The sequence below is a fragment of the Biomphalaria glabrata genome, chromosome 12 (genome assembly GCF_947242115.1).
Source record: "Biomphalaria glabrata chromosome 12, xgBioGlab47.1, whole genome shotgun sequence".
Lineage (NCBI taxonomy): Eukaryota > Metazoa > Mollusca > Gastropoda > Planorbidae > Biomphalaria > Biomphalaria glabrata.
In genome coordinates, this window is record NC_074722.1 from 31987000 (window position 1) to 32001654 (window position 14655).

The 14655-nt window shown below is 33.3% G+C and overlaps 1 protein-coding gene across 3 annotated transcripts; it reads left to right on the forward strand.

The window, feature by feature from the left end:
• The first annotated feature begins 935 nt into the window (after positions 1 to 935).
• LOC106052176 (uncharacterized) lies at positions 936 to 12798 on the forward strand. 3 transcript variants are annotated; one of them, XM_013207483.2, is made up of 5 exons: positions 936 to 1033; positions 1921 to 1988; positions 4080 to 4225; positions 5056 to 5699; positions 6260 to 12798. In XM_013207483.2, exons 2-5 carry the CDS (start codon positions 1938 to 1940, stop codon positions 6814 to 6816), a joined length of 1398 nt encoding a protein of 465 aa, XP_013062937.2. In that variant the 5' UTR covers positions 936 to 1033; positions 1921 to 1937; the 3' UTR covers positions 6817 to 12798. The 3 variants fall into 3 exon arrangements, with proteins under 3 accessions (XP_013062937.2, XP_055862916.1, XP_055862918.1); XM_056006941.1 differs by having other exon boundaries at positions 937 to 1033; positions 1850 to 1988; XM_056006943.1 differs by having other exon boundaries at positions 937 to 1033; positions 1850 to 1988; positions 5119 to 5699.
• The last annotated feature ends 1857 nt before the right edge of the window (positions 12799 to 14655 follow it).

Below are 14655 nucleotides of genomic sequence, written 5' to 3' on the forward strand. Positions count from 1 at the left end.
ATTTATAATAAAAAAAAAACAGGGGAGAGGAAAAAAAATCTATTCTCAATCCTTGAATATAGTTAACCGTAGGTTAATTTGGTCTCACATCCTAATAATAATTGTTTTTTCTTTAATTTGTAAAAAAAAATAAAAAATAAATCATCTTATTCTTATCTAAATAGCTGCATGATCATGTGGTACAAGATCTCGACTCTCGCCTGTCACCCTGAGGGAGATTTGGGCTAAGATGTAATAATTTTCAATTTTGAAGGAGCATTCAAAACATGCAAAACACAAACAAAAAGTAGACATGCAAAAAAATATATAAAAAATAAAGTAACATAAAAAAACTGTGTTTTTTTTTTACGAGAAATCATCCTATATGTAACTGTAATTTTTTTTTGTTAGAGCGATTTTTTTTTTGCTCAGAACAACTATTGAAAGTAGACAAAATGGAGATACCCCCCCCCCAAAAAAAAAATAAATAAATCATGTAGGCCTTTAAATTAATGAATCTGCCAAGAGCATAGGGCCTATAAAAGTCTAATGACTAGAATACGGTGAAGTGTTTTTATTTATTTAACTCTTTAATCATGAATACATAAGATATAGAATATTTCCAGACCAAATTTAATTTTAAATATTTTTATATTTGGAAAATCGTAATGGTCAAACCAGAGTTTTCCCTGTGCGGCCAATTGGCTAGTAATTATTTTCCCGAAGATTTACATAGACAGTTAAATCTTTGGAAAATTGCTTTTGAGATCCGTGTCCGCCCACTCTGAAACCATAAAGAGTTTGCAAGCTTAAGAGACAAATTGTAAATAATAATAATAATAATCTAGATCTATTAATTAGTTGTCTTCTAACGCTCCATGTTTATCTTGAAAATACGGAATCACGCCATGTAAATACAATTTTATTAAAGAAAAGAGTGCTTTCCGCTTTGTGAAATTCAGGTTGTGGTTGTTATACGAGAACATTGAAATAAGAATTCATTGGAAAAAAAATGGGAATCTTTTTTGTCAACAATATCTAGATAGATCCAAAAGTATTATTACTTAAAATTTAATTGTTAAGGTTTAACGTATTTGACTAAATTGTTGATCTTATGGAGTAAGCATCTTTTAGAAGAGTGAAGACAACCTAACAAACTTAAACGCAGACTCAAGTCTCAGACTGTCAGTGTCAGTGACTGTCGAGTGTCGTAGAGAAGCTTTTTTTGTTTGTCAATCATATTCAAATTCATTCATAGTCAGTGACTGAATGGCTCAATGTTCATATGTGAATTTGAATGTAGAGATCTAGATCTACATCTTGTCTAAGTTTGGTGTTATAAACTAGATCTAACTGAAATTCCTGAATTCAGTCTGATACAACACTTCTAAGCTAGATATCTAGGTCCATATCTACCTGTTTCAAACAGAACAGATGAATGAGGGATAATCAATTTTAATCTAGATCTGGATTCTTTTTTTTTAGTGAAATTAAAAAAACAGCAAAAAATTAAAAACAAAAACAAACTTCTATAGTCAGTGTAGTCTTGATATTTAGAAGACAATAATCATAATGATAATGATAACCGACTGATTATTCAATATTCTGATAGAGCAAAAAATTGAAAAATCAAAGATCTAAATTTAAATTATTCTAAATTAAATATACTCTAGAATAGAGATATAGACAATATAGTGAATTACCAGTTACTTGTTTTATTAAACTTAAAGCTAGATCTAGATTTCTAGATAGTTGTCAGTGTCAGCAGTGTTAGATTGATCTGTCTAGACTAATCTAGATTAGTTGCAGTATTCTAATACCAAGTTTATTATATACTATATATAATATATATTTAATTATTTATATTTAGAATATAAATATATATAATATATATATATTATATATATATTATTATATATCAATCTCATTCGTGTGATAAAGATTTTGACCATTTCAAAATGCTTGGATTATGTTGGACTCCAGCTACTGTTCAAAACATGCAGAAAATGGTAAGACAGTAAGATGTGATGATGGCTTAGATTACTTACCAGTGTACAGAACTGAGCAAAGTTGATTTTTGACTAGATCTAAATTCTAAGTAATTGTATCTAAAATTTAAAAGTCATTAAGTTAATTAAGACAGAATATTGAACACAAAATTATTTCTATTGCATGATATGTAGCTGAGGAGCATGAACTGCTAAAGTTTATCAACAGAGCCGTCAGAGCTGATGTTCAAAACTTGACTAATTTGAGTTGTCTCTGTGAAGAGCTTAAAGGCAACATAGAACCCTTCTCTCAGATTATGCCAGATATCCCCCCCCCCCCCAAATGTCCACAAAAGAGACTAGAACTTAGGACACGGAGCATGCCATAAAAAGCATGGTAGATATGCTATAAAAAGCAATGAAAAAGTGTGAAAAATGAGTTTCAGAATTTAAATTTTAGGTGGTGTCAGATGAATTCACATCTGAAGCTTGTTTAGAAATTACTTTAAATATGTATTTTTTTTTTATAACTGTTCATTTTTGTTGATTAACTTCCTTTTGTATCAGTTGTCTACAAGTATCTCAGCATTCTTTTGCAAAAGGACTTATTGAATCATGTTTCATAAAACATTTTTTTTTAAGTTTTTTTTTTAAAGGCCGTCATCTAAGCTGACAATTATTGCCTCTTCTTTTTCTCTTTCACAAAGTGTATAATGTCCACCTAAAAATTTATTGTAGGATGTAAACAAAAATTAACTTTTTGTAACTTTAAATATCATTAATTAACATGACAAGTCGATTTGTAACCTAAATCTCATAATAACTGCCATTTATGCAAGATCTTATAACTGGTTCATTCAGCTTTGGATAGAATATAATATATCTTACTTATGGGCAGGAAAACCTTGATTCCCTGAAAAATGGCTTATTATTTCTATAACCAGCCCATTTTTTCTTTTTTAATATTATTTTGTTTGTTTCTAGTCTTTTGACTAAAGTTACTTTGTTTTTAAAACTATATGTCTTGGCTACCTATGAAGGGGGCTCGAGGATTGACACTCAACTCGAGCAGAGTTGTGTTTACTGAGTGCCTAAAGTTAGCACAGAAAACCTTCTCCCAGATACCCCGCCCCTACTGGTCCACACATGAGATTGGGCCATAGCATTCTGAGCATGCTATAAGCATGAAAGTAGCACTATATAAAAGCTATTATTATTATTAAGTGTCATACCGGTATGTCATGATCAAGAACTAAAAAGCAATACATCTATCACTAAAAAGCTTACATAGTACCTAGTGACAGGGACACTAACAATTTTGATTTTAAACTAGAAAGTGACATGAAAATCTGCTTGAAAGGACGGAAGGGTCTTATGGTCTGTAGCTATGAGGTTACTCTTGTGAAGGCTAGGCAGTAACTGTCAGTTTATTCTATGCTCATATTGTAGCCAAATACATTACATTTTATGTTACATTCAAAGTCTGTCCAGTTTGGTGCATCTCCTAACTCTAGGTCTATTACAGCATACTTACAAGAATTATTGAAGCAAAGAACATATAGCATGTAATCAATGGCAGTATATTTTAGATAGGCCAGGGATGATGGCAAGGCAGGCTTACAATTTTGCATAGTAAAAGCAAGAAAAATATAAAAAATAATTTAGAAAAAAAAATTAAAGGAAAGAACTGCACGTTTAGAGCTACATGTCTCAATACTGTAAGATTTATTTTAATTTACCTTTTCTAAATCAAGCAAAATTAAATAATACCTACTAATTAACTTATTATTTTGTTAATTTATTTATTGATTCATGTGTTCTTATGGACAATAAATAATTGTGCAAATTTTCAACTTGATCAGAGAATGGGAAGTGGGAGAAATAATGTGTATAAAATTTGTACTAGAAAGACAGAGATGTAATGAGTTGATATTTAAATTATATTTTTTTTAAAATAAAAAATGAAAGGTAATAATTTGTACAGGCTCCAGGGGATGATCACTCAGTCTATTCTAGAATTGCTTTCAATTGCTTTTGAGGAATGATTTTTGTATACTCTTCCAGAACTACTTTGCCTGCCTTGATAATGTTAAATGTTTTCTCATCCGCTAGGCCTCTACCATGCCATCAAATCCAGAACAGCTACATGGGGCCATCCTTGTAAGGAAAGATATATTTCATAGGTTTGAAACAACAATGCATGACACTTGCTTGGATGCCAACAATTTATTAGAATATCTTTTCTCCTTATACAACAGGTATGGATGTAAATTTTACAATTTTTCTTTTAGTTTAGGAGCTAACCGATTCCAATAGGCTAACTACGGCTACTTTTAGAAAAAATATTAAGCTTGTTATTTTCACTATAAAAATGCAGATATTTTAAAATGTGAAATTTTATGTTCATAATATTGCTTTAAATGAAATAAAAGTTTTGTCTTACAAACAGTGTATTACGTTTTTCTAGATTGACATTTTAAACGAATTTTAAAAAATACATTTATTAACTTTTTTATTGACTAATTTAGGTTGAAAGAAAATTATATAAAAAAAAATAATAAGACAAGCTGTTTTTTTTTTTTTTTTTTGGTTAAATTTCAATGGTGTAAAGATCAATTGAAATCACTTGATCAATGTGTGTGTGTGTCCTTGTTTGGACTTTCCACATTAACATTAACTATATTCCTATAAAGTTTAAAAGCTCCATTGCATAATAAAAATATGTTGCAATTAAATAAATAAAATTGATAACAAACCTATTTTAGGTATCAGCAATATAATATCATAAGAGAATTATATGTACAGAAAGCTATTTACATTTAGAAAACTAATATATGTTTACAATGCATATAAACATTAGTCTTGATACTGTATTGCAAATGAAGACTGCAAATGAAAAAAAAATTGTTATCTATTAAAGAAAAAGAATATATATATAATATATGTAATATATGTATAATATAATAATGTAATGGAGCATTTCTGTTTCTCCTATTTTGAAAACAATTCTGTTAAAATAAAGAAAATTTAATATGAAGGAAATCCAAGTGAAGACAAACCTTTCTTTAAAATTTTAAATTATTTACAGTACTGCTGCTCCAGCAGAAAGAGAAAATGTTCCTTCACCTCAGAGTCTAGGTTTTATCCGCAGAGATTCTAATCATAACAGGAAATCAACAGGGAGAGGCCACCACACTTTCAACCAGAACATCAACATGAGCAACACTCCTCACCTGCAGCAGCCTGTGCAGCCAAGGCCGCCGGAATCCTCAAGAGTGGTCCAGCCTGGCGTCTTAGAAGGGCACAGGAAGAAAATGAAGCTTGAACAGCAGAACTTTCATGGACACATGAACTACACTGGGCACCATCAGGAGTACAATCAATCGAACGCTGTCAGGGCCTACGATGGATATCTGGTACCCGGCAACAAAAGCTTAGTACTCGGGGTGAAAATGGAGCATGCTCCTCCGCCTGACATGGACCCGCGGCATACGCAATCTGCCTCACCTCTTCCACCTTTCAGCCAGATACGACGGCAGGGCCCGCAGCCGTACAGTCCCGGGTCAGCAGCTTTTGCAGACAACTTGACTACCCCACCACATGATGATGGAAGACAGAATGCTGGGATTGAATCTAATGTAGAATGCAAAGTTGAAGGCACAGCAAACAGGTCGTTTGATGGTCAACATCCAAGAAAAGTGCTTCATGGTAAACAGGGGAAAAAATCGAAAGGTCAGAAAATTTTAGTTTATAATTTTGCTTTCATCTATTTGAATATAAATTTTATGCCAATTTGCACACTGTAGACAGTTTAAAGCTCTTAAAAATTAAGTTTCTTTTATTTTAAACTGAGTACATTTAATAGCAATGATAATAGTTACATGTTCCAATATAAACTGAAAGATGTTATCATATTAATATTGGCCACCTTCAGTCATAGGAGACAGCTTGCCGCCCAATGCGCCGAACGGCGCGGGAGGACCTAAGTCTAAGTCTAAGTCAGTCATAGAATGACTATGGTTCATCATATTATCTATTAATAGAATCTGAGAAAAGCAACATTAAGTGACAGTAGCAATAATGCAAAAGTAAAGAAAATTGTTTGAAGAATATCTCTGCTATACCTAAAATAAAACAATGAGTATGATAAATTGAAGGCATTTATCAAGTACTAAAAATAAAAAACCGTAAAAAAAAAGGATTAGTTATTTTCTTAATTTTATGTTTTTTTGCCATCAAGTAACCTAATTATAATTTTACTAATTTAAAAAAAAATCTTTTTTTTAAAACAGCTTCACACGAGGGTGGTGAACGCACTGGTCGTAAGAAGAGAACACACCAGTGTTTTTGCGGTGCCCTATTCACTAGGGCAGACAACTTAAAGCGACACATCAGGAAGTGCCATGAAGAAAAGCTTGAGAAATTGAATAGCAACCCCATAGATTTTGAGGTGGACATGAGCACGGCCCCCATAACAGACTTTCAGAATGTGTTTCCACCGTCGAGCCAAGAAACCGTGAACTCCTCGCAGCAGCAGCAGCCTGACTCACTCCAGCAGCCACAGCATATGGGCAAGTGCCACGAGGAGAAACACGAGAAGCTGAACGCCAACCCCATAGATTACAACGTGGGCATGAGTGGAGCTCCTGCGCCAAGCTACCAGACATTGTTCCCCATGTCAAACCAACAGCCGCAGGCTGATTCGCGGGAACAGCAGCAGGAACAGCATCCTCACCGGGGGGAGGATGGGATAAAGAGGTCACTAAAATGGTCCTGTTTTTGTGGCGAAACATTTGACGACCATCAGCTAATGTTGGAGCATAACAAAAGCCATGATAATGGTACATGAAATCAACTTTCATAGAGCTCATGAGGAACATCAATCATCAGTTTCACATCTATATCATATATCTTTACCATCCATGTTCATGACTCTATTGATACATTAACTATTTGCTACAGGAATGATTTCATTTTAAAGTAGAGTAATAATTACTAAATTTTTAACTACTTCAGCATTTAAAGCAGTGGTTCCCAAACCATATTTTTAAAATTTGAAACAGTAATTGGGCTCATTACTAAAATGGTTTTACATGTTCATGGTCCGATTTCTAAATATAATTAAAAAAAATTAATTGAATAACCCTTGTAATGTGTTTTTTTTCCCCACCTCTCATTACCTGTTTGTATTAAAGATCAAATGGGATTTAATGTAATTAAGATGTCAGTACAATTTAAATAAACAAACTATATTTTTAAAATACTTTTGGCAAATTAAAACATGTTTATTTAGGTGGGGAAAAAAGTTAGGACTAACCATTTCCTCTTTTTCCTCATGCTGGTTTCAGTCTGATCTATCACAGCAATTTAATTTAATTGCTTTATCTTTGCTACGTGATAAATTCAGTGGTTATCACTTATAGATCAATGAAAACTGCGAAATGTAGATGATGTGGATAGAAAATTTCACAATCTAATTTTGGAATCCTTTATCGTTAGTTGTATTCTGTATTCTAAGATATTGTTAGTTGTATTCTGTATTCTAAGAACAAAGTAACTTGGCAACAAAAACTGTTTTAAATTCAATGACACATTTTTTTAAAAAATGATTTTAAACATGCTCAGGAAATTGTATTTCATCTTAGTCGCTGGTTTGTTTTATTTTTATCTTTAGTCTCGTTAATCATTTCTGTGGGGTTTTTTTTTTCTCACCCCAACTGGTGCGTGTCTGTGTGTGTGTTTCATGCACTTATACTCAGGTGGTGTAGCAGTGTTTTAAATCTTGGCAGACATTTGGTAGTCTGCAAAAAAAGCTGATGCAAACAAACCACTCATGATGAATTCATGACTGGGCTGCTTAGTATTATGGATCTGATCATCTGAGGAACAGACCTGGTGGTTTTAAATGTTGCACTTGTAACGATGGGAAGTTGAAATCCATATCTGAATCTTATGTCAGTTTGTATTGATACAAATATGTTCCGTGGCACAACCTACACTTGAAAAACATTGTAAATAAAAACATGTGCTTCTACTATGCATCAAGCACAGCATCTTTGTGACTTCTTCTTAGTTGATCTGTATAATTATCAGTGACACTAAAACCTTTATTGTACAGTACATATCATTTTTTTTTTGTTGTTGATTCCCAATTTATTTGCCAATATTTCAACCTTGTGTGTTTTAAGCTATGCTTTTTTATGAAATGTTATTTCTGTACAGCATGTATCCTTGTGGAAATCATAAAATGAATAATGCAAAGGCAAAGATTGTGGGATTTTTGTTTGTTTATGTTTTGTGTACCGGTACTATTCTGTACATTAGAAAAGGGGTCATCTACCCGGTGTGCTTGGACACACTAATTTCAAAGCTGTTTTGGTGTAAATGTACATTTTACATTTGTTTAGTTCAGCCAAATTTCGCTAAATTTCACATTAACTTGCAAGATTGTTTTTGTCAATGTGAATAATGAATTATTTTTGTGGATAGCATTGGTGTGATTGAAAGTTAGATGTGTAGCTTAACTATGTTGTTCTAACATAGCCATTAATTAGGTCTACTACAGTTTGCAGTTAGACTTTGGTGACATTATTGGATGCATCCGTAAGTCTTTATAGTATAGCACACAAACGATAGCTGTTTAAACAGTGGGTTTTTTTTGTTAAATGTTTAAAGGTGTAGGTCTACTGTACATAATGAAGTATATGTGTTATTGAGAATCAGTGTCAAGATGTGGGCTCGTATGAAATTGAAACCAAATGCTGAGGCTTGCAATGCCACCAACTCAAGGACTTTTCCATCTCATCTTTAAAAACTTGTTAATCTATTTGGAGCATCCGAATTGTGCTTTCATTGTTTCAACTTATGCTATGACTTTTTAAATTGTCTGGTCGATGTAATAATTTTCAAATAGAATTGACTGTTATTTAGGTTTTAATCTCCCATGCTTATAGATGTTGTAAGCTTCCACTTTAAAAAATCCTTTTCATCTTCATTCTTTTTACAGGCTTAGTATCAAAGCACAACAAATGTTTATTGGATTTAGTAATTTCCGTAAGTCTTTTAAGATTTATTTTATATACCTGGGCTAGAAATATGTGAAGGCTTTTGTCTAAGTTCTGATATTTTTGTTTATTTTAACTTGAAACCATGTAATTTAATGCCATTCTGTTGCACAACAATTTTAAAATTTAGACAATTTAAACTTAAATATTGTGACCACTATATAGCTATTTTTATTGAAATATTTAGATAATTTTTAAAGTCATTATTTACACTGTCAATCACAACAATAATCTAAAGAAACAACAAACATTTATATACCTTCGTTGTTACAGTCTTTGTCTTGAGATAATGAACACATATTTTATCTTATATTGACTTATAAAGACTTTTCATTTGTCCATGAAGGTTGCGTCATCTGTACCATTTCTTGACTAGAGCATGCACTGGATCAGTGTTTCCCAAACTGTGTTCCGTGCAACCGTAGTGTTCCACCACTGGAATAATTAACTTGTGGCCCTACACATGAATTTATGCAATGTGAATGCAGAAAGAATAAGATTTTTATTAGTTCTTCTTGGCAACAAAATAAATTCTATAACATCACTATGAACTTTGAACTGATCTAGATTATTGAGACTAACATGCAAAGATCAACCTTTAAATGATTTCTGGTCCAGTTTGTCAGAATTCAGATTGTTTATATACAATAAGCAGTGCTCACCAATTACTAAGAATGTGAAGTGTTTTATTATTTAAAAAATTTGGGAAACACTTTTTCTTCTTGCAAGTACTTTACTACCTATTCTTGCAAGTACTTCAGTTCTCCACTTCCTATTCTTGCAAGTACTTCAGTCCTCCACTACCTATTCTTGCAAGTACTTCAGTCCTCCACTACCTATTCTTGCAAGTACTTCAGTCCTCCACTACCTATTCTTGCAAGTACTTTAGTTCTCCACTTCCTATTCTTGCAAGTACTTCAGTCCTCCACTACCTGTTCTATATGATATGCCATCACCCTTACTAGCTGTAGGCCTGCTTCTAAAAATCATGTACTATTTGGAGTTACATTCAAATACCTGACTGGTTGCATTAAATGTGATTTGAATCATCAACACATTAAGTTCCATCTTCTTCTGCTACTCCGCAGAGATTGAGCAGTCAGGTCTAAAATATTTGTGTTAAATATGGAGTCAGTGGAGATCTGTTTCATAAGGAATTTTTTTTTTGAATAAGTGAAAAAAAAAAACATACACATATATATATATATATATATATATATATATATATATATATATATATATATATATATTGCATATATTGGTATGCTTAAATGATACATTCATGTACGTATATGGAAACTATGATCTCTTTTGTTTGAGACTTTATAATTGTGTTATATAGAGTAACATTTGGTTTTCTTTAGGGATACTATGATTGCCAGGAGTACATAAAGACAGTCACAGTTTGCTAACGTCTTGTTTGTTGTAAGCCTCTTTAAGGTCCCTTTGTTTCTCCTCTACAAAAATTCAATTTTTCATGACGTTTTCAACCATTTTCATTTAAGGTTTGAATTCAGAGTTAACAAAATGTAGTTATAGGCATAGCTGTAATCCACATTTGATGTTGAATTGAAAGCCAGGTCATTGGTTCCTTGTATATAATCTTATTCGATGCTGTTTCTCTCATTTTGCCAAAGAAACAATTTTATTTGTGTTATGTATACTTTTTTTTTTGTTTTTAATTATTAACTTGACACAATCATTTGTTTTATTGGTATTTCTCCACACGTCAATGTTTTTTAATGAACAAACAAATTTTTAGTTGATTTTGTTGTCTGATCACTTACCATTTTTTTTTTAAAAGTATTTTAAATATTAACCATTTATTTTCAAACATTGTTTATTTCTCTGTTCCCTATAAACATGCCATTTTTTTTCCTATATACTTTTGTTTATTCATAAAAAGCAATATATTTTTTTTTTACCACATTAGATAAAACCTTTTTTAAATTGTTTGTTTTTTAAACATGTTGAAAGGAATGAATGATGCCAGTTTCAGGGTTATTGAACTATTTTGTTTTTTATTTTCTATGACAATCAGGTGTCCATTCTCAAGTGTATAGAAAATTCATATAGATATTAATGGTATGTTTATTGACACAGATATAGGTTTTGTGTATAAGATATTTGAGTGCTATTCAATGTCTATTAAATGACTTTTATAATTGAACTAAATTAATTACCGTTTTTTTTTTAATGATAGGTAATTTTCTTTGTTTTGGAATCGTGCTGTCTTAAAACCCCTTATTCTACTTTGGTGTCAATCTTGTTCTAGAATGCTACTTTTGGTTTGGCACTTTGTTTACAAGCATAGTACCAGAGTGGTATAGCTTATGGCTGCTGACTCTAGACTCCCTGGGAAGACTCAATTGAAAACCTTAAAATTGCTGTGGAGAGTCAAAGGCCATTGGTTGTTGTGCTGGCCTCGTCCTCATGGATTGTTGAAGCAGGTGACCTATACATCACCTGATCCAAGAACTGCAAAGTTTTGACTTTTTCTTTTTGTTTTTTGCCTTTTTTTATGACATGGGCATCATTCCTGAAGTTTAAAAAGTAGTTTTCAAACGATCCACGAAAGCTTCTGGGCTGATCTATCTGATCAAAGCCAATAAATCATTTCCTTTAATGCTTCAAAGTATCATACCTTTAGAAAACTGACTTTTTGGTATCTTTAAAAATGATCATATTTTCTTCCTGTCTAGTCACTTCAGGCCAGAAAAAATTTAAAATTTCTGGGGGGTTTTTAGCTAACAGTCATATAAATTTCTTTACAAAATTCCATGTCAGGAATCTGTTAATCTGTAATACTTTCCGCTTGAAATGCAGGGCTGGATTTAAGGGAGGGCATGCTGGGCTACAGCCCAAGAGTTTCAATAAGAAAGGGGCCCCCATAATAGAGAAAAAGTCATATTTCAACAGGTCAGCTTTTTTTTGGAAAATATTTTTTTCACATTATGACTAACACTACTTTCAATCTTACAGTTGGCAACACTGTCCTGGTTAAAAAGTGTCAGTTTATAGTGTCCTCCTGTTCTCTTTATATACTCTGGATCTATTCTACTACATTGTGCATAACCCTAAAAAAATTAGGGACATTATTTGCTTCTAAAGCATGCAATATTAAATAATTTGTTTTTTAAATGAAGGGAAATTATTAAATTTTTTTACAATTTCTTTCTTTTATAATATGGTATGCTCTTAGATATTAGTACTTTTTTTTTTATTAATAAGTGGATTTTTATTAAAGCTTTTGAAAAAAGTGTAGGGTCCTCCACAAAAAATTCTGCCCTGCGGCCTCCACGTGCCTAAGTCCAGCCCTGTTGGAATGTAGTCATCTCATTCAAAATAGAAATGGTTTTAGCTTTTGACTCAAGAGTTGATTTTCTTATTTCACAAAGCATTTAGCTTTCTTGTTCATGTTTCTTCAGTTAATTGATTTACTGAATCAGGGAAGAATAATGCCGTATGAGCTATGCTATGAGCTAGAGCTAAAAGTTACAAATTTTTGTTTGAAGTTTATATAATTGATTTCTTGCAATGTTACATACAAACTGGTTGAATGCTTGCATGTGAATTGTTCAACTTTGTACTTAACACTTTGTATGGATAACAATGACTTGTTAATGACATTTGATATGAAGATTTCTTTTCATCTCATTGTAAATACTGTACAATGTACATATGTAAGTTCATTGATGCATGAAGTTGACTAGACTTATCATTATTGACATTAAAGGGCTATAATACTTGACAACTATAAAGATAAAGTGTGTTTGTTGTTTTGTTTTTTTTTTGTTCATAAAAGCGTAGCCTCCCTTTTTGTTATGTGGGCTTGTGTATTTGTTCATGATACAGTAGTCCACATATTTAGCAGAGCACTTACCTGGATTCACACTGATTAACAATAATAATTTACTTTATAGAGCACTGTAGAAAAAGAAAATGTAGACTCAACGCGGTGTGATAACATTACAAATATAAACACGAGAGCTAAAATGACAAACTAATCTAAAAAAGTTTTGAAAAGATAGGTCTTAACGTCCTACTTGAATGTAGTGTAGCATGTTGTCTGAGATAAATTAGGGAGTGATTCTTTGTGTAGACTCCATGGACCTATGTTCCTTCATGGATGGCAGCTTGCAGTATGTGCTTCAGACTGTTGGTCACAGTGGTTTGTCAACAAGGCCCTGCCCCCAATGTTTTAGCATTTCCGCTGACACCATGTCCAGCCTTGGTGCTTTATTATTCTTTAGGACTGCAATATCCATGCTAACATCTTCAGTTGTTATTGAGTCTCTTTCCTTGAGATCATTGTCCTGGGAAGGAGTATTTAAATGGTGCCAACCTGGGACCCTGTTCGCCCTTATCCCCTGCCGTCCTGCAAGACTTTTGGGCGAGGACGTACAAATCGTCATGTTTGATGGAACGTCAAAAAAAATAATAATTATGGAGACAAAAACAACACATAGTGATAGATTGTTTTAATGACTTGCCTAATGACACCGTCATTTGTTAAATGAATATATATTATTATTAACTCTCTTTTTTTTATTTTTGCTGGAAGAAACCTTTTGGTGTATTGCTTTCTTCTTCTTCGTTCTCATTAGTATGTTCTAGTGTTAAGACGAGCAGCTCTATATCTGCGATGAACTGCGCAGTGGTTTCCAGATCACGCAGCTCTCCATATAGGTTTTCTTCTATAGGGGGTTTTGGGGCCAGTGTCTTGATAAAATATGCAGATTTGAACGACATGGTGACCCTCCTCAATGCCAAATCTCACTTTTTAGCTTCTGGAACAATGTGTTGTCTCATTGTGTAGTGTCCGGTTCTGAGACGACAAGACATCTAGCTATACATCTTCAACTCTCAAGTGGGAGTCTCTTTCGTACCTGGGATACATAGGCCTACATCTTCAGCTCTCAAGTGGGAGTCTCTTTCGTACCTGGGATACATATAGCCTACATCTTAAGCTCTCAAGTGGGAGTCTCTTTCGTACCTGGGATACATAGGCCTACATCTTCAACTCTCAAGTGGGAGTCTTTTTCGTACCTGGGATACATAGGCCTACATCTTCAACTCTCAAGTGGGAGTCTCTTTCGTACCTGGGATACATAGGCCTACATCTTCAACTCTCAAGTGGGAGTCTCTTTCGTACCTGGGATACATAGGCCTACATCTTCCACTCTCAAGTAGGAGTCTCTTTCGTACCTGGGATACATAGGCCTACATCTTCAACTCTCAAGTAGGAGTCTCTTTCGTACCTGGGATACATAGGCCTACATCTTCCACTCTCAAGTGGGAGTCTCTTTCGTACCTGGGATACATAGGCCTACATCTTCAACTCTCAAGTAGGAGTCTCTTTCGTACCTGGGATACATAGGCCTACATCTTCCACTCTCAAGTGGGAGTCTCTTTCGTACCTGGGATACAGAGGCCTACATCTTCAACTCTCAAGTGGGAGTCTCTTTCGTACCTGGGATACATAGGCCTACATCTTCAACTCTCAAGTGGGAGTCTCTTTCGTACCTGGGATACAGAGACCTACATCTTCCACTCTCAAGTAGGAGTCTCTTTCGTACCTTGGATACATATAGCCTACATCTTCCACTCTCAAGTGGGAGTCT